Below are 22,711 nucleotides of genomic sequence, written 5' to 3'. Positions count from 1 at the left end.
AAATTGTCGCCGAGGCCACTTGCGGCCGAGGCAGCCCAATCTCGAGGATGTTAAAGGATTTCGCGGCCAAGGTGTACACAACATTTTTTGTTCGACCGAAAATTTGTAATTATTATAGAAACCCAAACGGTTTCCCCCCCTTTATCCAATCCAAATAAATGCGGTTCAAAATGAAATTAAAATACATGTGACCACAATCTAGATCTGTGATTGCGTAAATTAGCGCTTGCTATTTAACCCTCGGCTAAAATTTAAATATTTTATGAGAGAAATGTGCAAATTACATGTATAAATTTCAATGATACAGTTTTTTATTGCCTCTTACGTGTTCAACTCTTCGACACGTATGAAACTTATAAAATCTGGAGGTTACGAGGTAAAATGTATCAAGGTAAAGTCGTGTAAAATATTTATGCGAATGTTAAATTCAGTACAATTGCGCAAATCCATTCGACCGGATTTTGTGGAGGATCCGCTACGAGAGTTCCAGGGAAGAGCCCTGCAATTGCAATCAAGTTTATTTCTAGTTGCAGCGACACAAATCGAGAACTTTGTGTAAATTTTACCTCTGCTGCACAGCCGTTGTTGGCCGTGTGAGTGCAAGGATTTGGTCCACAATTGGTGCAGGAAACGATTTCATTCGCTACCCCCGTCGAATCTCTTTTTTTATCTCCCTAGGGAACAAATATATTTGCCACATAAATACAACTGGATAACGCAATTTTGGGTTGTTTATATATTTATATAGCATTGTACAAAAGAAAAACCACAAATAAGAAAATTTCTTTTCAACAAAAACAAAACCAAAACTAATGAAATAACTGCGTATGTTTTATAATTCCATCTGTAAACTTACTCTATATTGAGGACTTTCACAGAATGTGGAATAATATTCTTGTTCGGCTGTTTCCTAACAATTAAAATAAAAACAATAATGAAATAAAGCAAATCAAAATAATCAAGTAATTGTAATCGTTATCAAGCCAACAAACTGCTGATTATTAAAAATTATTTTATATTTGATGTGAAATTATAAAACTTATAGTCAAAGACGGTTAGGAGACATGTTTAGTTTTCGATTTATCATATTAGTCTTTTATTATTGATACTTTTTGTGCAGTCTATTCTAACATAACAGAGACATGCATAAGCAGTGTTTTACGTTTTACATATTTCAAAAAATATTCGCATGTACTGCCTTTTCCTCAATCGGATAGCATGAGGGGACAGAATAGCATGGACAAGGACAACGATGTAATGAAAATGATTTCTTATTGTACAGGCGCATTATGCTAAACTTACTTACCACATTTTGCTAGGCGTAAAATATTTCTACTGAAACAAATCAAACAATTTTCTTTCCAATATATAAAAATTTGTCAAAAAGTAATGAACAGATGATTTTCAAATAAATCATTTTTATCGATTTTCTAGTTGTATAATTTTATCATAAAATAATTTGTAAGTTTGTTCCTAAAAAGCTGTGAAGAAATGAAGACTCAGTGTTGGGCGCTTGATATATTTTACGCCAACAATGTAAACAATGTATGACACAAATTGCTGTCAACTAAATTAAATAAACAAAGAGCTCTCTTTTGCCGTAACCTTTTCTACTTACTTTTGCCTGATCGCATCCTCCATCTGCCAATTCAATTAGGTGAAATCTAAAACTCTTCTTTTGAAACCTTTGCCGTAAAGGGACTACATCCATATGTTAATTTTTCTAAAACTTCTTCCGTGTCTAAAATCCGATCTGCCTGAAATTTTAGCTAAAACCAGCACAAAACGTGTTCGTTATTGTCGAATTTTTATATGGAAACGTTCAATCGACAGATGACGAAACCAGCCAATTATTAAGAATGTTTCAAATTTCAGTGGACATTACTGCTAGAGATAAAAGAGAAAAAATCAAGAAGATGCTTGGATTTGGTCTTGATATCTAAAGCCCAAAATAGATCACTTGCATCTACAAGAAATATATTTGTTGAATATTTTGTAGAAGATTTAGAGTTTTTGAAGATTATTCAACTCTTTGCGAGCTTTGTTTACATTGTTGCCGCCTATAACTCGGTGTATGACCGTGAACTCCCAGCACTGAAGAAATGTATGAGAGTCGAATGCTTTGTTATTGCTTAAGTAACGTTATCGAGTTAGTGGTCGTACAAATGAAAAATGTGTTCGGTTCCATGCACAGAAATTAGAAGCTATAGCTTCCAATTTTTGTGAAAAGAACTGCAGCGATGCGAAGCTGTCGGTGATGATAAAAATTAGTGTTGTTACACTTGTAGGTAGTGTTCGAAAGAGATGTATGTCGTAAATAGAAGATAGAATGATAGAAAGTCAGAGAAGAGAGATAGATAGATAGAGAGAGAGAGAGGCTTGTTGTAGATTATTATCTGGAGGACCTAGAAGCTGTCGAATTAAGACACATATAGCTGGTTCCTGTCTTTTGGAATCATGCGCATGAACATACCACATGCGCATGCAGGGCGGGTCTGTCGCAAGTGCACAGTGAATTAGGCTAGGAGGGGTATTTTAGCTAAAGTATCCTAGGCTTACCAAGGGACTGGCCAGAATAATGCCTATCCTGCTGAGAACAGCGGGCAGTCGCTGCAACATGACAGACCAAACAACGTACAATCTTATGAGGAGCCACTGGTAAAAGCGCGGGCCATTTCTGCCCTTAATAATCAAAAACAAATTTAGAACATCATGCTCGATTAGACGCCAATTCATGTTAATTGTAGCTAGTAGTAGTCGTTTTATTTCTTGCGTTCAAAATAAATACAATGTTACAGTGTATTTGACATACTCTCTTAGTTCCTGCACGCTGTTATAGTATTGCCTTGCATAACAACACCAAACAAAGTGAAGGAAAAACTAGATACGTGTCTCGATCCGAATATACCTAAAAATGTATGACAGGGGTAACAACTTGTACGCTAACTAACTAGTTCTAGTTTCTTCTCTCGACTAAACCTGACAAACTCCTTCGAGTTTACCATGCCTGGAAGCGCAGCCGACTTCCAAGTTCCGTGGTTTTGAATCACCACTCTTTTTACAACTGGTGTGCATTTAGCTATAAAGTAATTGATCTGTTTTCCATCGGCGAATTTGCTCAAAGACTAATTTTCGAACTTTCAGAAATATCCTTGGCATTTTCTTTGCTTAAAAGATTTAGCGAGGAAAATTGAACTGCGCAAACTTGAACCAACATTTAATTAATGACAAGTCTCAGAGTTTTCGGCTCGTTTCTCTTTTCTTACATGGAAACTTTATTTTCATTTTCCTAACAAACATTTTGCAATAGAATTATCAACTGATGTAGTCTACGGCGAATGAGTTAGATAGTTTTAAAAACTTTCCCATGTCAAAATTAGTTATGTATGACGTGAACGAACACATAATTATGTTATAATGGAGTAGATGTTAGCCTTTCAGTAAATTCGCCTTTATTTGGTTATGTAATAATAATCCTGAAAGCATCGAAACAGTTAGTTTTAATTGTAACAGTGGGAGTAACCAGAAAAGGACAATGCTGATTTGATAAGTTTTTATCTGGAAGATACACATCACATGCTATAACACATTTCCAATTGCGTAATCCGATTGGTGCGAGTTAGTGTTACGTTTAAAGCTTCTCTCCCTCTGTTTTTGGTTTAAACTGAAACCGCATTTGTAGCAATTTACTTGATATACGAAGCAACAACTTCTTTAGTTTTAATTAAAACGATGAATAATTGTGCAACGTTTACAGTTTGGGAAGTCGTGTGTTGTTACATCATAGAATTTTTAGGTATATTGAAATAACAAGCATGCACTTTCTAATTATACATGCAGAATAGAAGAGAAGAAAGTAGAATGTAGAAAATTGCAAGAATATGAGTGTATTAAACAAACACTGTCACACAAACTGACACAAAAAGTGATAAATTTCCGCTTTAGACAATTTTAAACGTATGTACATTATTGTTGTTTTTTTATTTGTAAAGAAATATTTATTCCACATATATGTATATATGATCTTTCTGTACACAGATTTTGGGGCCATACAAAATTATACAATAAGAAAAAATTAAAAACAAAACAAAACGAAAAACAGCGACAATCTGAAATCATAGCGTTCTTTCGTTTCTTTGTCAATTTAGTAATAATAATTCTGGCTCAGCAGCTCTAATAAGATTATAAGACTGACCTGTATTACGGGATTTTCCCCGGGTCGATAGACGACGTTATGAAGGGGTCGCTTTCTTCCTACGTAATTCACACATACGAATTCTAATAAGGACGCGTAAATGAAACACATGCACACACCATCCCACACATTCATGGCAGTCAGGTTCGATACCACCGGCAACGTTGAACGGAATCCGTTTGAGGTTGTGAAAAAGTTGAGCATTGTTGTCACACCTGCGAACAAAAGGAGTGAGCACAACTTTCCACATCGAAACCACACGATTCATGTCTAGATGCTGGGCCTGAACCCGCCCGAATGCATACTGGAATCCGAAACAGCACCTTGGTGGTGGATTTTCTCGTGGGCTATGGGTCATATCTGCGCATATCGGTCTCAAGTAGGCGCTACAAACCGACCGAAAAACATCGTCATCATTTGAAAGTACGCGACGTTTTCTGTTTTCATTTACAGATTTTTCGCTCCGCCTTCGCGCAGATATTTCCAAGGTCACAGCCCATGAGAGAATCCAGCACCTCACCTCCACTCGCATTAAAAATGTTGTTTTCGTGATTCGGAGTGGTTCAGTTGCAGCATACAGACATGTTTTCTTTTTCTGTGCTTACCTATCATTACACGGGCGGGCACTGCATTCCACTCTAACCAAAATGTGATAAACGATGACGTTACTAGTATAATTCCGGGTATGAATACTGTAGTGAAGTAGAACGCTCGATCCCGTGTAAATATTAGTTTAACCCCCAGGCAACTGTAGTTTCCTAAATTTCAGAATAACTAAATTAAAACCGTTGCGGTGCACTCGAGAACTGTGAATGTGTACAGTGAATTTTAAAGAATGAATTGATGGAACTTAAATTTGAACTAGATGAGGTGAAACAGGCAATTAGTATAGTTTTTCGCTGTTTAGAGAGAGAATGAGTGAGAATTTTGGCAAGTGTATGTATATACCTACAATTTAAGACTGCAAATCAAATAAGAGAATTAAAGCAGCGTTACGTAATGCAGTAAACACGATGCACAACTCAAAGTAGATGTGGACTAATACCTTTGAATTGATTTTGACAGACGTCACAACCACGGTCCTCATCATTGATTGCCGTTACGTTGCCATCTTCTGCTGCAACACATACATTCTAACCAGCTACTCGTAACCAAGCCAAGACCAAAGCTGCTAAAGCTCATGAGAAAATTGTTAAATAAAGTTTCACAACATAGATTGGTAAAGAATAAAATTCTGACCGGGGCCAGCTGGGTTATGAACATACAAAGATGTATCTACATGGAGTTGTGCATGTTTGTGCTTAATAATCCTTGATTAAAACGAGTTTAAACGAATACAAGATGTCTGTATCGTGCAAATTGATTACGAAAGGACTGATGTCAATGGTGACGATAATGGTGCTGGAACGGGCGAATAAATTGTATAATGTAAATGTGTTGCTATGCGAAGTAAAAACGTTCAATACTTAAAAACGTGCAGTTGAGACTTACCCCTCCAGTTATTGTTCCAATTACATTCTAACGTTTGATTCTTAATTAAATAAGCATTGAGTGTGGCCAGACTTGCCGACTTCTTTAACACATCCTCGTCGTTTTTCCACACATACTTAATACTCTTCATTTCATAAGAAACTGAAATGGAATCATTGTTCAAGCAACCGGACGAAGTGTTCATCCTTCGACTTACTACTTTCCAAGGAAAACGAACATTCGGGATCATCGAAGGGGAAAATATTTAAATGACCCTGACAGGACAAGATGAGGTGTCTCCTAAAATTGAAAACTTGGTATTCTCCTAAAAACGGCTCAACACTCATGAGATAAACCTCGACAATTACATACCGCATCGAATAAAAAACCGTTCCGTTACGATAGATTCGTAGAGAAAAGTGCATGGGTATGAGGGGGTCTTTGAAGTCACCGTGCATTATAAAGTAGGTGTCAGGCAACCAAATGTCATTGTGATGGTGGATGGCGTTGAGGAAATCGTATCGACTCTGGTTTGAATATTTCAACCGAGGATCGAACCATTGCTGCTGCAGGAGGAACTCTACTTCGTATTTCTGAAATGGGAAATTATTTAAACTTTCCTTCCAACAACCGGAAAAATTATTGCACCGAACTGATTTCGTTTGATTTGATAATGCTAAGTATCGATTTTGTTACCAGTCAAATGATACACTTACCAAGCTGGATTCGTCCGGAGAGGCTAAACTAAGCAATAAGACGCTAACGTCTACCTTGACGGTCTCTGAAAATAAAGTATGTCCTTATAATAGAGGCAAAGACGTCGGGAAGCAGACACTCTACATTTTGCTATGTGCACAACTGGAGAAGCTAAATCTAATTTTGAAAGGTGGAAATTAAATTAAATTCGGTTGGACCCTACTTTGACCAGTCGATGCTAGTATTTTTCACTTTCACGGGGTACACATACATGCTAGTAATACAATAGGGAAAAACAGGCCACCATTAACTTATGTCATCTATGTAGTTTCCTCTACTTAGGTACATTAAAACTCAAAACTCTCATTTTTGTTTGGGTGCATTTCTTCTACGAGATCAGCGACCTATTAAAATGATCTTTTTCTTTTTTTCCTCGACCACCATAAAAAGATGCATTTTTCTCATGGTTTACACGACGATAAAATTCATAATTGCCCCCAGCGTGCTGAAGTGGGCGTTGGCACAATTTACCACTCTGCGCATGCGAATTTCGTGCGTGTCAAGTGACAAATTAATCTGAATTATCATTTTTATTGGTTATGCTGATTTAAACATAAATCCACATTTACTTTATCAGTCATTTAAGTGGTTGTAGGGAAAGTATGGTTTGCAATACGTGCGAAAAAGCCTAACACTCACTCGTGTGATTACAACACTTGACGTTATCTCATTCGTCACACTCGTGAGAAATTGGCACATTTCCGCACTTATTACACAATATACTAGGGTCATTTGAGCAGAATATTAGAAGTTTATTTCATAAGACGTATCAAAGTTATTTTACTAAATCCACATAACTTAATAAATTCATAAAGATATAAAATTTTATACTACGAGTTTACGACTGCGGTCTAGGTCTGCCGAGATATTTTACTGGTGATCTTTACTGTTTTCACCGTAAGTTTTCCTTTATAACCACCAAAAAGTTAACGAATAATACCGAACATATAAAATTTCTACACTGGTTGAAAAAATCTGTTCGATTATCTTGTTAATTTTGTTTAAAAGCTAGATATTGATCGCTCTGTAATAATTCATGACACGTTTTTTTACATCCATCAGTTAAATTTGTCTATCACGCTAGTCTAATTATAATTGTCATTATTAATTCATTATTGCCAAAGGAACAACTGACATTTCCATTTAGTAATACTTAATATTTTAGTTCTTGAAAATCCTACAGAGAATGTTTTATGTACAAATACGTGATCTCATGCAATAACACACGAGGCATGCAGAAACAAATTCGTGCAAAATCTTTCCTTTGTAAAAATTGTATTTAACAAAATGTGTACAATTGAAAAACTGAATTTCGAAAAACCACATTCATTCAAATGTGTTTTTATTTATAAAATGAAAAATCCTAGGACCATTTAATTGCTTCAAAATTCTTGATTTCTTGTAAATTAATTACATACCCTTCTGTTAGAACAAAAATATTTCCGTTCTATTTGAGTCCAGCTTGTAATTACTTATTGTTTAAGTTTTCTAATGATGTTGATATTTATTGATTTGTGCTGGAGGCCTTGACCCCAAAAACAAGCTTTGAATTGCACCACTGCCTTAAATAATGATCTTATCGATTTATATGTTTATTGTACAAATGTACATTAAATTCGTATTAGTGTAAACAGTCCTAGCTTTCGTTATACAAAAGAGAAGATCTGGATTCATCACATGATGTATTAATACAGCCATGGAAACCTGTATACTAGGCAAACTACAGTACAGTGTACACTGTATGAAATTAACAACAACATTCTCAACAACAAGAAAATACTATATGATGGAACGCAATGCACATAAAGCATTCAGAAGAATATTAACCGAACTACAGAGTTAGGACCGTGACTACTAAAATCGAAAATTGTTTGATATACAGGGCATATTCAAGGAGTGTCAGAGGACACAGTGTGTTTGTAAGGATGGCTTTTTTGGAATGTTTTTACAAAACTTAACCATCACATGAGTAAATGGGGTGAACAGATTGTTAAAATTGGAACATTTTGTCAAAATTCGAACATGACATGCCGCCGAAAATTGATAATACAGATTGTCTATAAAAGAATGTAGGGTGGCAGATGGCTCTGGAATTTAATAATACAGATGTTACAAGAAGATGTTCGGTTCAGAGCAAAATGGACGACACTTTGAGCCATTTCTTTAATTTTCATTGTTACTTTTTTAACTGAATCACTGATGTTATTTACCTTCTTTATCTGTACAATAAATACGTAATTTGTTGAGTGTTGAGACGTATCAGTAATGCATTTCATTATTTTATTTTTATTTCATTTTCTTTGTAAAGCACCAATTTTGTCAAGCTAGACAACCAGTAAAACCAATTTGTTCTGAGGGTTGCATATCGTAGATCATACTAACTTTATTCGATTTCTGGTGAAAAGGTCGGCAAACTTTCAACGCTTACTGGGATCCCACATTAATTTATAGACACTCTGTATAATGAAAGTGGGCATGCAAAGAATGAAACTGCGAAAAACCAGTAGAAAATTCTTTCAATCAGATTTCCTTGTCAAAGAAATTGTTCTTTGGTTGCCTAGGTTTATTTTTACAGTTGGCAACCTTGTCTCTAGTGCAATCAACTTAATTAACACAAGTCTACTTTTGAGTGAATTAAAAGTAGAAAATGCGAAGAGAGGTTTTGTTGACAATAAAATTTCATTGAAGCTCTTGTTGAATTTGAGTTGCAGAGAACTGGAGAAGGATCGTAAGTACCATCATAAAATAAATATGTACGTGTGTATTTGTAAACAGGTGATGATGACACTTGAATAAGACCAGAAAAACAGAATGCATTTTGGGAAATTTCTGCAAGTAAAGTTTACGTTGTACCAACACACGGTATATAGCTTAAAGCTAATTCCAGTTAATGTAATAATGCATGACAATTCCAATCGTCTAATGGATTATCGATCACGTTCTTAAGAGATTGCTATTAAAATTCAGTTTGGCGCTTGGGTTGATTCCAACATTAGACGTACGACAATGTGGAGCTAGCCTTGAATTAAAATTAGAAAAATATCGTTGTTGCCACAACAAAAATAACAAAACAAACTAAATTATGGATGTGGTGGGATGCGATAAGTTGCCCGTTTGGCAACTGATGATAGATGTTCTTTAATATCCATCGATTGTCATGATAGATCGTCGTGCTAAAAAAACTACCGTGGAATACCCTGCATAACATCGGAATAATTTTGCAAGAGCTCTGTAGTTCTTTAATTTAAGCGGAAGATAGAGAAAAATGTAATTTTAGTGAATTTTCTAACGGTGAAAGAGACAAATAACGGACCACGCTGTTTGCTGCTTGACGGGATGTTGTGAATTTCAAGCTTGGCATCCTCGGGTGACTGCAGGCCACAGCAGAAGTCCGCATCTGTAACAGCAACAGCCACATGACAAATGTGCAATGGTCTCGTATTACGAAAAAACTGTCATTGAAACGGACGATCTTCCACAAGAATATCCTTCATAAATTTACTGAAAGATGCGGTTTGATTGAACTCTCTGAGGAATCCCCAAACAACAGCAAACTTGCACCGGAACGTTAATGCTCTGAACCATCAAACGGATCCGACTGAAGTACATTTTTAACTGCCTCACTCTTATGATCCCAACGAAACAAAAAATATGTCATCAGTAAATGCGAGCTTTTTCGCAGTTTAAAGCACCCGGAACGTTAATTAAATCAGAACGAGTCACAAGACTAATTTAAAATTATTTCTATAAATTATGTCTTGGAAAGTGAGTGGAACAGGACCCGAGAAAAAATGGGCAATGTTATAGCACTTGTAATCTAATCTTTTCCAGCATAATGAATAACAATTAGATGTAATGGAAATTCAGCTAAAACCGATCTCTTATTTGCATTAGCTGGAGGTTGTTTCATATTTCGTTTGAGCAAAATGCACAACGACACTCATTAGCTTCGTACAAATACGATTTCGATGCATTCCTCATTTAATACTGTTTTCATCCTGAAAATGAACCTATTGTTTGTTCCTCCCAATATATTTACTTTGTGGCCGTCCATTCTACTTCACAATTTCTTTGTTCCAGTGTGCCGTTTATTGATCTATCTTCTCTTAATCGTCAGGTTCCGGTACGTTGCCGCCTCATATTGTTCTTTTAAATGGGCACTACCCTTATAAATTGAAACAACGTCTTGTGGGTGCTCGCGTTATCTCGTTCGCTAACGATATTTTTTGTTTGTCTTTTAAGAGAATTTGTAAAACCAGCAACAAAGCCATCAGCACGCTTTACAACATCTTTTTTAGCAATTGACGATATCTACAAAAACTTTGTTCTAAGAGAAAATTGGCCGTTAAAAACTTTTTTATTTTATTTATCGAATCAGTTTGCTGAGGCTTGGGGTAAGACAACGAACATGATTTTAAGAATCGAGTTTCTCAACTTCACTTCGTTCAACAAAATTATTGCCTTTCCACCTTGTCTTTTGACACAGCTGTCTCTAAAATACCATTGCGTGAATTCAAGCTGTTAATAAACATCTTATAGTCTCTGATTTATTACACCAACTGTTTTATGCACATACTTGATTTTCATGTTCTCTGATAGTTCTAGCTTTTGTTTTTAAGCTGTCTTGTGACACTATCACAACATAATACATAAAAGAAGACATCCCCCTATTTCATAAAACTCTGTTATATTTATAGAAAACCTTGAAATGGTAGTATGTACAAGAAAATTACAGAACATTTGAATCTTGCTCTGGTAATAATAGTGTACATTCCTTTTCTTTACTTTACATGAAATAAATTAATATGATTTTTTTTTAATACTTAGAACAGACATCTGCGCGTTTTAGAGTTAACAAAGAATTTAAAGAATCCAGAATAGCAGTTAACGGTTTTCATTTTCTTTCATACGTTTGAATGATATTTACATTTGATATTTGATGAACAATCTGAAATAAATTTTGCTAGTTGCGATGCATCTCTTGAGTGAAGTTGGTTTTGATATTAACTGCTTTCTGGAAGATTCTTGAACTTCCTCGCAAACAATCAAGGGTCGTAGGAAAATCCGTCTTTTGTCGACATGAGCTTCAAATTAAGTAATCTTTGTTTCGTCTAATGCCTTTCCGTCTTTAACACCGCAAAGCTTCTTGTGAATGTATAGTTTCAACGTTGTGTGGTTTTTTAACGCGTTCTTCAGCCCCGGATTGCGTCGATGGCTGTCGTAAAATAGAACCGGATTGAGGAACGATGTAAAAACGGTCCAGAGGCATTAAACCTAATCTGTAAATTTAGTCGGCGTTTTATTTAATGTGGAAGGTCTTTACGGGTTGGTATATGCATATGGTAAATTTATCTAATCCGCGTTCCGACTAAGTACCAGTCCCTATATCGTTTCATTGGTTATTACGTGAAAATATATTTATCAGCCTCGTTCGCGATTCCAGGATTTATGTTGGTAATAACACTTTCGTTGGATAAAAAAAAACCTGCGCTATAATCTGTTTCAGATATATTTTCTTTCAGATATTCTAGTAGTAGAGGTAAAATTGTTTTTTTAGTTCTATTTTTTTAGATAGAATATCGATTTGCTAAACGTGATACCATCGCATTCCTCATCGCGGCCCTTATCTATGTAAATCTCTCCCGAAATGGAGGATTCCGGTCGGATTCCGGGATGGCATGTCTCGAACAATCCCAATGGTTGCCTTCTCCTCCTCCTGTTAGTTTAGGTGACGATACACACAGTTTCATAATAAAGAAGCGAATTTTAATTACGGGTGAAATTGCAGGTACACGAAGATAAGAGAAAGGAACAGCAAAAATTCATTATGTAATTACACAAGCATTAAGCTTTCTAAGTCTGAAAGTAAGCAAAAAATCGTGCAAGTGAATAATTCTCCACTTACCTTGCACAGGAGGCAATAGCCTCTTGTCGTACCGGGTAGCCCGCAAGAGATTATCCAGGATTTCCTTGTCGGATTTTCCGTCTTCAAAGCTGTAACAGATGTCAAAAGCGGACGTCCACATCCTGGCAGAATTGAATTTTTATATTCAAACAACTTACATGTCGGACAGGGCCAGTGTTTGCCTTGTCACGAGTAGTATAGCAGCCGCGCGAACTAGCATCCAAGGCTGACCCATATTAGGACATCTGGAAAGAATATCAAGAAGTTAGAGGTGCTAGACGGAGACGTGTCTCGAAATCTTAACGCCATCACCGATTCAGTTCGGAAGAAGAACGCTCACGTGGATCACGTCGGGCTTGTAACGACAAAATACATTCCGGTAAGTGAAAGGTTCACGTTGAAAATATGTACGAGTATTTTTGCAATGTTTCAACGTTTTTTGCAGAAGAAAACTAGCATCAAATATCAAATTGCAATGTAAAATGCATTCACGTTGTTTTTGGATACTGGAAATTTTGCATTAAATTTGATAGTAAAGCTGTCTATTGAATTAGGTTAGGTATGTTTTTCTAAGACTGAGGTTATAAATAGCGTCAATGTCTAGTTCATTGTTGTCAGTTTTACTAGTTTGCGATAGACAAATACTCAGACATGTTATGTTCATTTTGATAGGTCCTCATGTCAAACACTTTAGTGTGTTCAACGTTAAAAAAATAAATCACAGCCTCCCATTATACCAAAACAACGTGAACGGTGTTTACTTAAAATTTTTGGAAAATATTATCTAAATGTGCTGAACCCCTTGATTAAACTATGAATATGTTTTATTAATAAGGTGACCAACCGTCCTGATTTAGTAAGGACAGGTTTAGATTTTGTCTGCTCTGTCCTGTTTTACGTTCATGTTCTGATTTGTCCTGATTTGAACGTTCATATCCTGATTTGTCTTGATTTTAAATTTGCCGCGAAAATGTGCCTCTCAAATAACAAATTTCACTACAGTTTTTATGGTTAAGTTAGTACTATTGCGGCCAAAAAATTTCGTCCACCCTTTTCCTGTCATTTCACAAAAATTGGGTGTGGTTTAACCTTTATTGTCATTTTTATTGACGTTTTCAAATTAAAGTTTGAAATTTATTACTGTCACCCATAAGAACATTGACACAATATGCCAACATGTGAAGTGAGGTTATTCGTTCCTAAAGGCTGATTTAGAGCATACGTGAGTGGAATGACAGTTGTGGACGAAATTGTTTGGCCGCAATAGTACAGGGTGAGCGAAACTCGATGTCTCAGCTCTATTAAAAGAAAAGGAAAGACGATGGAAAAAATCTGAAAAGAGGTTCTTAAATGGGATTGAGTAAGGTCCATTTTAAACCAAATTTGCATTTTTTCCATATTTGGAAACTGAAGTAAAGACGGCATCGATTTTTTTCCCAGAAACACCTAAATTTTGGCATATTTAAAAATAGCTAATTTTTCTAAACAAATTTTGTAAAGAAAAAAAAATTGCTATCTTCCGTTAAAAAATTATAAGCAAATTTCTAAAAAAAAGTATTATCAAAAATCGTCACGATTTAATCATCGCCATCACCAGACAATGTCCTGATTTTCAATTTGTTGAATTTGGTACCTTATTTATTAATCGTAAAATTCACGTGAAAAATACACGTAATACAAGGTGATTCAGGAGTATAATGAGCCCGACGGAAATGAAAATGCAAGCAACAATACATATGGAACGTAAAGATGGATATGGACGCGGTAAATACTCAGGTAATCATTCGATTTATTGACTTTTAATAGTTGGGTAATTTACGTTATTTTTATCGTAAGTCATAAGAACAGTTAAATCTATCGCTTGCGTAATAAGAACGAGCTCTGTAGTTGACAGACCAGAGACCCATTTCGTCCTATTCGAATATCTACACCTAAATACATAAAAATATTTAAAATTAAAGCGGAAGTAAGGAAGATGGGGAGATATCCGCAAAAACAAAACAAAAAGTGAAGGTGGGAGAGAAAGAAGGTGAATGCTTTGAGACGACAAAGGGGTGAGACAGGGCTGCCCGCTTAGCCCCTTGTTATTTACAATATATGTGGCAGATATACAGGTTGTTTCCTAAAAAACACCGCAAGCCATATCTCCGTTATTTATGGCTCGATTTAAATCAAACAAAAACTGTAATAAATCACTTTAAAAACACTATACTTAAGCACAACATTAGGATTGTTTTCCATAGTATACTTGATTTTTTTCGAAGAAAAATTTCCAATAATGCTATTTTATTTATTTATTTTCGCGGTTATAGCCTGTAACATGTGGCATATCGTTGGATTCAGAAAAATAATCTCTTTCAAAATCGGAATAAAAAAATATACCAAGCTATTTGAAAAAACAAAATTGATTATCATCTGACCTTGAATGACTTTTTGAAAAAAAAATCTATGTTGTGCTTATACAGGGTCATTATAAATGATTGTCCTATCGTAGTTGGGGTTGAAAACCCACACAAATTTGGGATGTGCCGCTAGCTTCGCAACGTTAGACAAACTAGTAGACAAATTTACACTACCGCCAGCAGCGCTACCTATCGGCGATGCTAGTCTCACTCATGTTATAAAGCTTGCGGCACATTCAAGTACGTCATCAACGTCTGCTGCGATGAGACAATCATTTATAATGACCCCGTAGTATTTTTAAGGTGATTTATTACAGTTGTTGTTTTATTTAAATCGAACCATAAATAACGGAGATATGGCTTGCGACGTTTTTTAGGAAACAGCCTGTATATGAAACGTTAAAGACAGCACAAGCGGATGGGCGGGGGAATGTGGTAGGTAGAGAGAAAGTTTGGAACGTAGCGTTTGCGAATAATTTGGTAATAGTGGCAAAGAGTGGAAGAGAAATGAAAGAAATGATGAAGAGCCTGGGAAAGTATGTGAGGAAGAGAAAGCTGGAAGTGAATGTTGAAAACACGAAAATGATAGTGTTCAATAAGAGAAAGAGGAAGAGTGAAGAGAATGAATGGAACTGGGAAGGAACGAAAATAGAACGAGTAAACGAGTACAAATACTTGGGTTACACATTCAAAGAAAGAGCCACGGATAAGGCACATATCAGAGAGATAGTGAGGAAAGCAAATAAGGTAGTGGGATGTTTTTGGCAAATAGGAGAGAGAAAGTGGGGAGATGATTTCAGGAGAAGAATGATGATGTTTGAGAGCATGATATTGATATACGGGGCAGAGATCTGGGGATGGAAGGAACAAGAAGACGTAGAAAAAGTGCAAGAAAAATATTTGCTAGGAGTGGACAGAGAAACGCCAGGTTACATGGTAAGGAAGGAATGTAAGAGGAATAGGCTGAGAGTGAAAACGGGAAAGCAAGCGGCAAACTTTGAAGACAAAATGGATGGAAGGGAACAATGCAAGATAAGAACCGCATGCTGGAGAGAAAAGAAAAAAAAACACGGAGAAGAAGGAGAGAGAGAAATAATATCAGAGAAACGGGCAGTGAAGGAGTGGAACGATTAAGAGCAAGAAGAAAATGGATGAATGTAAGGCTGAGTGAAAGGGACAAACACACAGAAAACAAGAAAGAAGGGAAAGAATAAAAAAATCCACATACAGCAGAAAGTATGAAAGCTGTATGCTAGAGGAAATTCTGGAGCACCTGGGGATAGAGAGCGCAAGAGAAGAAAAATAGTAGCCAGATTTAAATGTGAGAAGGAGGAGAGAGAAAACAGGTATTGGCTGGAAGAATAGGAAAGAAGGTGCAGAGAATGTGCTATGAGGAGAGAGAGACAATTGAGAACATGTGGAATTGATGTAGGTAGCGAAATGAGAGAGAGGGAGAGAAAGGAACGGGAAGAAATACTGAATGAAAATGGAAGGGAGATAAAATGGATGAAGGGGATATGGAAGATGAGGGAAAGAACAGAAAAAGAAAGGAGTGGGGGATAGCATATCCATCTATTTAATTAAAAAATTTTCACTGAAAAGCTGGACCTTACTTTCGAAGCTTGCCGTAATAAAAAGTTTCAGCGAAAGCATGACCGAAACTCTTGGCTCGCTCCACGCTTTGCGGTTTTTTATTCAAACCACAAAGCTCCACTAAACTGACTTATGGAACCTTATAAGTGGCAATTACATCGAGGTTACGGCCCACTTTTGTTAAACATTGAATTAATTATAACAATAACAAAGCGAGCCGTTAAGTTTGATTAAATCCAAGAACATTAAGTTCAGACCCACTGAGGTAAATAAACGGTTCAATTATTCCAGTAGATTTGGGTAACTTTTCTTTTAAGCAGCCGACATTACAGGCTTTATAGCACTGAGAAACTTTCAGAATGGCATTAAGTACAGTGGATAAGATAAATTCTTCAACAACAACAGTGCATAATGCGTGAAAGATGGAAATTCACCCATAAGGATGTCACTGATCATTTATTTTCGTCTTACTTGACAGGGTTATATTTATTATTTCTAGACGTCTCCCAAGGAATGTAAATTCTTATTTATTCTATTTTCTGTAATACAAGAACGGTTATATCCTCGACAACGCATCGATTTTTGCCGCAGGTCCAAACGATGATATTAAAGAAACTGAATTTTCGTCTTTCGCCATTGCGCGCATGAATTTTTATTACTCCTATATTGCTCGAACCAAAATCACCGTTTCCTTTGCCAAAAGTCGCGTCGAATTGCACGTATTTGGTGTATAAACTTTGAGACTTTTTACAACACTATAAAACCAAGTAAGGAAGATAATTTCTTTTGAAGCGACTGAATTGGTAATGTATTTCACGCGATTCGTCCACATTTCCCCCACTCTTTTTTAATCCTCCATAAACTGCTGGAATAATAGTACATTTATGAGCCGAATCTGTAGCTTTCATTTCTGATCGATTCCGTGATAGACAGGCAATTAATTCTGCTTGACATTTAAAAAACCGTACGCGTATAGGTCGAAGCTCACACAGTTGCCACCAGAGCAAATGATAAAATTTGACGAACCTGAAAAAGCTAAGTGAAAACGTCACCAGAAGTAGATCGCTAAAAAAATGCTCAGAGCTGAAGATACACGGTGATTCACGAATGTGAATAATGAGCCTAACAATTAAAATACATATGTATATATTTTTTAAACCACATAATCGGTGCAAATGTAATGTTGGCTGCATCACAAATTTCGTTAGGTTCATTATTACCCGCGAATCACCCTGTATGTATTCTTCACTCTTATTTAACTATTCTGTTTTTACTATTCGGGTCAGGACTTATGTAGGAAAGGTCACCAATCTGCTGAAACTGAAACTATTAATTCAACCCCGGTGACATTTCAGTATTTGTATTTAATTTCAGAACGCAGTGTGGTGATTTGTGTAATGAAATTCGTATTTTTGGTATGGGATTATTTCGATCTGAATACCAAATAATCGTTCTGGTGTTCAGTCCCCTTTCCATTTCCGGTAATTTTCTGCTTTGGATAAATCGATAAAAGCTGCTCTAAATCATTACCTGGACAGGGATGCCCTGTTGGTTTCAGACTAATAAAAACAGGTATTTTTACTACTGTTTTTTTATTAAGGAAGATCCTTTGTGCTTATAAATTGCGTTTTCAGTTAAATATTAAACGCTGGAGATAAAGTTCGAACCAGATGTATAGGCTGTTCCGAAAATATACTTTATTGTATTCGAGATACGAATGCTAACCGGGATGCTTCGATTTGTTTATCGGCAGTTAATAAGCAAAAAATTATTTAGCGAAGACAAAGTAGGTCCTACAACTGTAACTGGTCAGACTTCTTCATCGCCATTCGGCTCATTTAATTTCTGGAGTCTCCAAGAAAGTTAAAAATAATCATGAAGCCACTAAGCTAATTGGGGCGGCATCGCATTAACCTTTCTTTACTTAATATCTGGAGTGGAAGTTAGCAACCGTTTCTGGAACAAACGTCGAGGTCAGGTTGCGGTCGGAGGGAAATCGTCCGCGACACAAGACAAAAATCTCAGATCTGTACGTTTCCCAACCTTGACTGTCGTCATTTTGTGCGTGGACGGAAGGATCGGTCGCCATCACTAATCGAATTAGTCCTTCCAGCAGGAAATGGCCGAGATTTGACGACGGAGATAATGCAATTCCGATTGGAATTAAGCTTCACAGGGTACGAGACCAAATTGTATTATGTCAAAACTGCATGTGCTAACGACAGGGTGCTTAAGGAGTTTCGCTTGTTTCAAGTTAAATAAGACGCGAGATTTGTATCTCCTAAGTACTGCGAGGGAATTAGCAAAGTTTCTTATTTGGTGGTGGATTTTTAAAAGCAACCGAGACTAATCATTATCCATGTATCACAGTTAAATTTCTTTGCAGTTAACTTTAAGGTCTTCGAAAATTTCGAAATAGAAAAGATTTTCCTACAGACACGCAGAACTGTACGAAACTTTAAAAATAATTTTAGAATTAATAGATTTTCGCAAGTGTTCCTATTACGAATTTGAATCGGTAGATGATGGTGTCAACCGCTTGTAAGGGGGACTATTAAAATTTTCACTTGGAGTTGGCTTTGAACGAGTTTACTTTAGACACACGCAAGAACGAACGACAAATGTCAGTCAGTATTATCTCTGGTCAGTACAATTAAAACATAACCAAGTTAAGAGAAAAAACATTTATTGAAATGTCAAACTTGTCAGTGTCTAAGGTGCAAAGGAAAACAAAGAATGATCCATAGCCAACCCTAAGTGAAAATTTTAATAATCACCCGTTAGTAAAAAGTAAGCGTCACCCGACACAACAAAAGAAATTCTTGGTTAATAATGGTAGAAAAATTTATTAAGACGTTTGGAACAAGTCCAAATAACCTGCAAAATATGTGTCTTGTGTTTACATGGATATTGGCTAGCTTCTAGGTAATAAACCTGCATTAAAAACTAATTTTGTTGCTGAGTTTTCCTTAAAATGGCACCCACCGAGACAAATATAATAGATATAGGGTTCAGAGACACATTAAATATTTTAAGCTAATTAGGTCAACCTTTGACATCAAAAGTAATGATTTTAACTAGACTCAAACTTTTAACTCATAATTAAAATGTACGCTTGTATCGGGTGTTAATTTAAATATATCCTCAAAGTTGTCAGAGTCGATTATGAACGCAACACCAGATTACTAGATACTGTCGCGAGCAAAAAATGCTGGTCGTCAATGTCATTTCAAAGTTTGGTTAGATTGTCACAAATTAAAAAAAAGTTCCCCGCCTGATTATGCCCATGTTAAAAAGTGTCAAAATATGAGAAAAAATTACAATCATTTTGACGACCAGTTTTTTTCTGCTCGCGACAGTAGATACTATTGGGAGCACGGAATTTCGGGCAGACTTTAAATTTGACTAACATAAGATGTGAAATAGGCTTTAGGTTCTAGACGTATTAATAACCTCATTGTCACATATCATTTTGACAAATTGCATTCATCGATCCTAAAAAGTTGCGCAAGTGATTTGATGTGATTTTCCGAAAACTAAACAGTCTTCGATTAAACTTTGGAATTCAATAACTAAAATGTAAAATAATTGTGATAGTTTATTTTGAAGTTCAGTCAAAATTAATTAATTATGATTTATGACATTTATGACAATAAAGCTTAGACTACAACGGGTTTTTTTTGCTGCCCGGAATTCCATGCTCTCAATAGTATCTACTCTGATCAGCTTTTTAAATCTAACCTCACTTTTTGCGTTATTTGTGTTTTTAATTTGCAATTTGAAAAATCAGTGTTTTTAAGACGAGTGGTTCATTCATAATCGACTCTTCAATGTCAACTTCGACGCTAAATTTTAAAAAACACCCTTTACAGTCTAGCGCTATTCTGTGTGAAACTGAACAGATGTAGATACAGTCTAGAGATAAGCACTAGCTTTTTATACCTCCCAGTTTCAGAAGAAAATTCTTGAAAGCTGAATACAATCCTTAGATGCCACAAAAACAGAAGTAAGAATGGCGTTACGATGAACTTTTACTATTTGTACAATATTCTGTTTTTTTTGCCAGTATATCTAATCTGGATTTCAGTACATTGCACTGTTCATTTTAAAATATTTAATCTAGAAATGTAAATTATGTCTCTCACATGTTGGCATTCTCACATAAAATGAATTCATTGCTTCTTAAGAGAAATTTAAATTTTGGGACTTATCTAGGATGTGCCGTAATTTGTATTGTGAAAGTTCACACTTGAGACGTTGTTCAAGGTAAATTATGTATGAAGCTTATCACAGGAGTTTAATATAAATGTATGAGAAACACTTCGCAGATGTCGTCTGTGAGATCGCGGTGACGATATAAGCTCCTCGTCTATTTTTTTCGACAGTTCAAACCGTCTGCACCGAAGACTTCACAATTAAATGGAATGTTAACCTGTTTTCCTGTTTTCCCCTCATACCACTAAATTAAATGCAGCCGATTACAACCCATCGACGTCTTTCTTGTACTTTCTCAGAAATGAAATTCATTGTCTGCACGCCTTGCTTTCAACCCCCACACCTTTTAATTTTTAATTTCAGAAGTACTATGCAACCGATGGTACACCAACGTATTGTGACTTGTATGTCTGAGACATGTTTGGATTAATTTCGCATTCATTTATTATTTCGCTGCCAAACTGGCTGCGTCGAAGTGAAGGCATTAATTCTCTTTTTCGGGATAATTAAGCGAACGGTTAATTCTAACCGGAAACGCTTAATATCCTAAACTGCGCTCGGGTCCTGGTTCGTCGGTGACTTTTCTCGGCCCCCAAACCGGCGTTATGTAAAAACGTCTCCGAGACGAGGTCTTATGTCATTTGCGCGAATTGCCAAAGTTTCGTTAGATTTAATGCGAACAGTCTCTGGTGTATGAATTTAGGTGCAGAGCCAAGTCGTGGTTGTTTGCCCCTCGGCGGCGTGTATAGTCGCGACCGACCTGATCAATAGTGTGCTGCGGAACACCACATGTCTGCATAGACAACATTGTTAACTAGAATTCTTTGTCGATTGACCCCGAATTACCGTCTGGCACACCTCCTAGATCGTCCCTTTTGGAATTATGCAGTATATAATAAATTCGGGGGGATTAACGCAGCCAGGAAATATTGTTAAATCTGCGCTGCGAATTAAAAACATGCAGACGTATGTATGTCGTTAAAAATATTAATTGCATCCGGAAATGTATCGTTACGTATGGCAAATTACGTTTTGCGATAATTCATCAATGTGTGGAAAGATGGAAAGATTTTTGTCACGGGAATTATCCAGATTCGACCGATTTTCTTCACTTTGCATATTTAACTAGCCCTTAATAATGTAGGAGAAGAGCAGGACGACAGTTTCTGTTTCATGTCTTCGCTCACACCTGACTTCACAATTTAGCTAAGTGAACGGAGAAAAATTTGATTTGATTCTTGTTACTTATTTACAAATTCAGTGAAATATTGCAATTTTACACCGGATACAAATTTGATGTTATTGAGATATTGCTGTAAGCAATCAACAAAAACCAATAGGTATGTTTTATAATACTGTTGTAAAACCAATAAACCATTTATACAAGGTAATCAACAAGAAAACAAATCAAGAGTGCTACCTCATCTTTTGCTTTATTGAAATGTCTGTCTTAGCTTGATCGTACACATATGTATACTTGCTATGCACAGCCGTTTTATTGATTGAGGTTTCTTTGACAGTTCACCGCAAAATCTGCTTAGCACTGGCGTCGCGTTTGGGAATAAAGCTGGTAAATTATTCTACCCATTCTTATGAATATAAAATGTTGCTCTTGTTTATTTTATAATTTTTCCCCATTACCAGATAATAATAATAAAATACACAATTATAATTCCAAAGTGTGAAATACATGAGGTATGATTTATTGTAAAGTAGGTAGCGTTTGAGACCACAAATTGTCTACGCCCATGCGTTGAACGGTTAAATTTGCATATTATTCCGCTATGACATGATAATTAGCAACCCCTGTTCTGATTTGTTTTCTCTTTGATCACTTTGAAGTCGTATTGTGAAAAATGAATAATGAAAATTAAATAACGCACATTTTGTTATGCGTATATGATCTATTAAACAAATTTACATAAAATCATACATTCAAACCTACACAGCAGTTACCTCCCAAAGCAGCACTCTGTTATCAGCTTCTGTATCAGTTCTGGGCTTCTAGTATTTTAACCCTTTCGCAACTGTTTCAAGGTTTTCCACCAACTCAAAATGGAAACCTCTAATAGATTTCAAAAATCGTTTATTCGGTTTTTCACTTAATATAACTTCCAGCAAATTTTACTTTATAACATTTGTTATTTCTAACTCCCACTCCTACTTTTTTTTATC

At 36.0% G+C, this 22,711-nt stretch overlaps 1 protein-coding gene across 24 annotated transcripts in view; it reads right to left on the bottom strand.

The window, feature by feature from the left end:
* pHCl-1 (pH-sensitive chloride channel 1) overlaps nucleotides 1-22,711 on the bottom strand; it is a 106,384-nt gene that overhangs the window by 2,952 nt on the left and 80,721 nt on the right. For 4 of the 24 annotated variants that reach the window (XM_069053306.1, XM_069053307.1, XM_069053305.1 and 1 more), the window contains 13 exons: nucleotides 12,485-12,571; nucleotides 12,327-12,415; nucleotides 9,735-9,818; nucleotides 6,382-6,446; nucleotides 6,038-6,258; nucleotides 5,883-5,965; nucleotides 5,687-5,827; nucleotides 5,241-5,312; nucleotides 4,801-4,953; nucleotides 4,196-4,410; nucleotides 2,560-2,610; nucleotides 857-910; nucleotides 567-674 (listed from right to left, as the gene is read on the bottom strand). In XM_069053306.1, coding sequence (XP_068909407.1) covers nucleotides 567-674; nucleotides 857-910; nucleotides 2,560-2,610; nucleotides 4,196-4,410; nucleotides 4,801-4,953; nucleotides 5,241-5,312; nucleotides 5,687-5,827; nucleotides 5,883-5,965; nucleotides 6,038-6,258; nucleotides 6,382-6,446; nucleotides 9,735-9,818; nucleotides 12,327-12,415; nucleotides 12,485-12,561 — 1,413 coding nt within the window. In that variant the 5' untranslated portion in view covers nucleotides 12,562-12,571. The remainder of the gene's footprint in view (nucleotides 1-566; nucleotides 675-856; nucleotides 911-2,559; nucleotides 2,611-4,195; nucleotides 4,411-4,800; nucleotides 4,954-5,240; nucleotides 5,313-5,686; nucleotides 5,828-5,882; nucleotides 5,966-6,037; nucleotides 6,259-6,381; nucleotides 6,447-9,734; nucleotides 9,819-12,326; nucleotides 12,416-12,484; nucleotides 12,572-22,711) is intronic. The other 20 variants (XM_069053310.1, XM_069053311.1, XM_069053312.1 and 17 more) reach the window with 13 other exon arrangements.

The sequence above is a fragment of the Tenebrio molitor genome, chromosome 7, assembly GCF_963966145.1.
Source record: "Tenebrio molitor chromosome 7, icTenMoli1.1, whole genome shotgun sequence".
NCBI lineage: Eukaryota > Metazoa > Arthropoda > Insecta > Coleoptera > Tenebrionidae > Tenebrio > Tenebrio molitor.
Note: the sequence above shows the minus strand (reverse complement) of the source record. Positions and strands in the feature narration are given on the sequence as shown.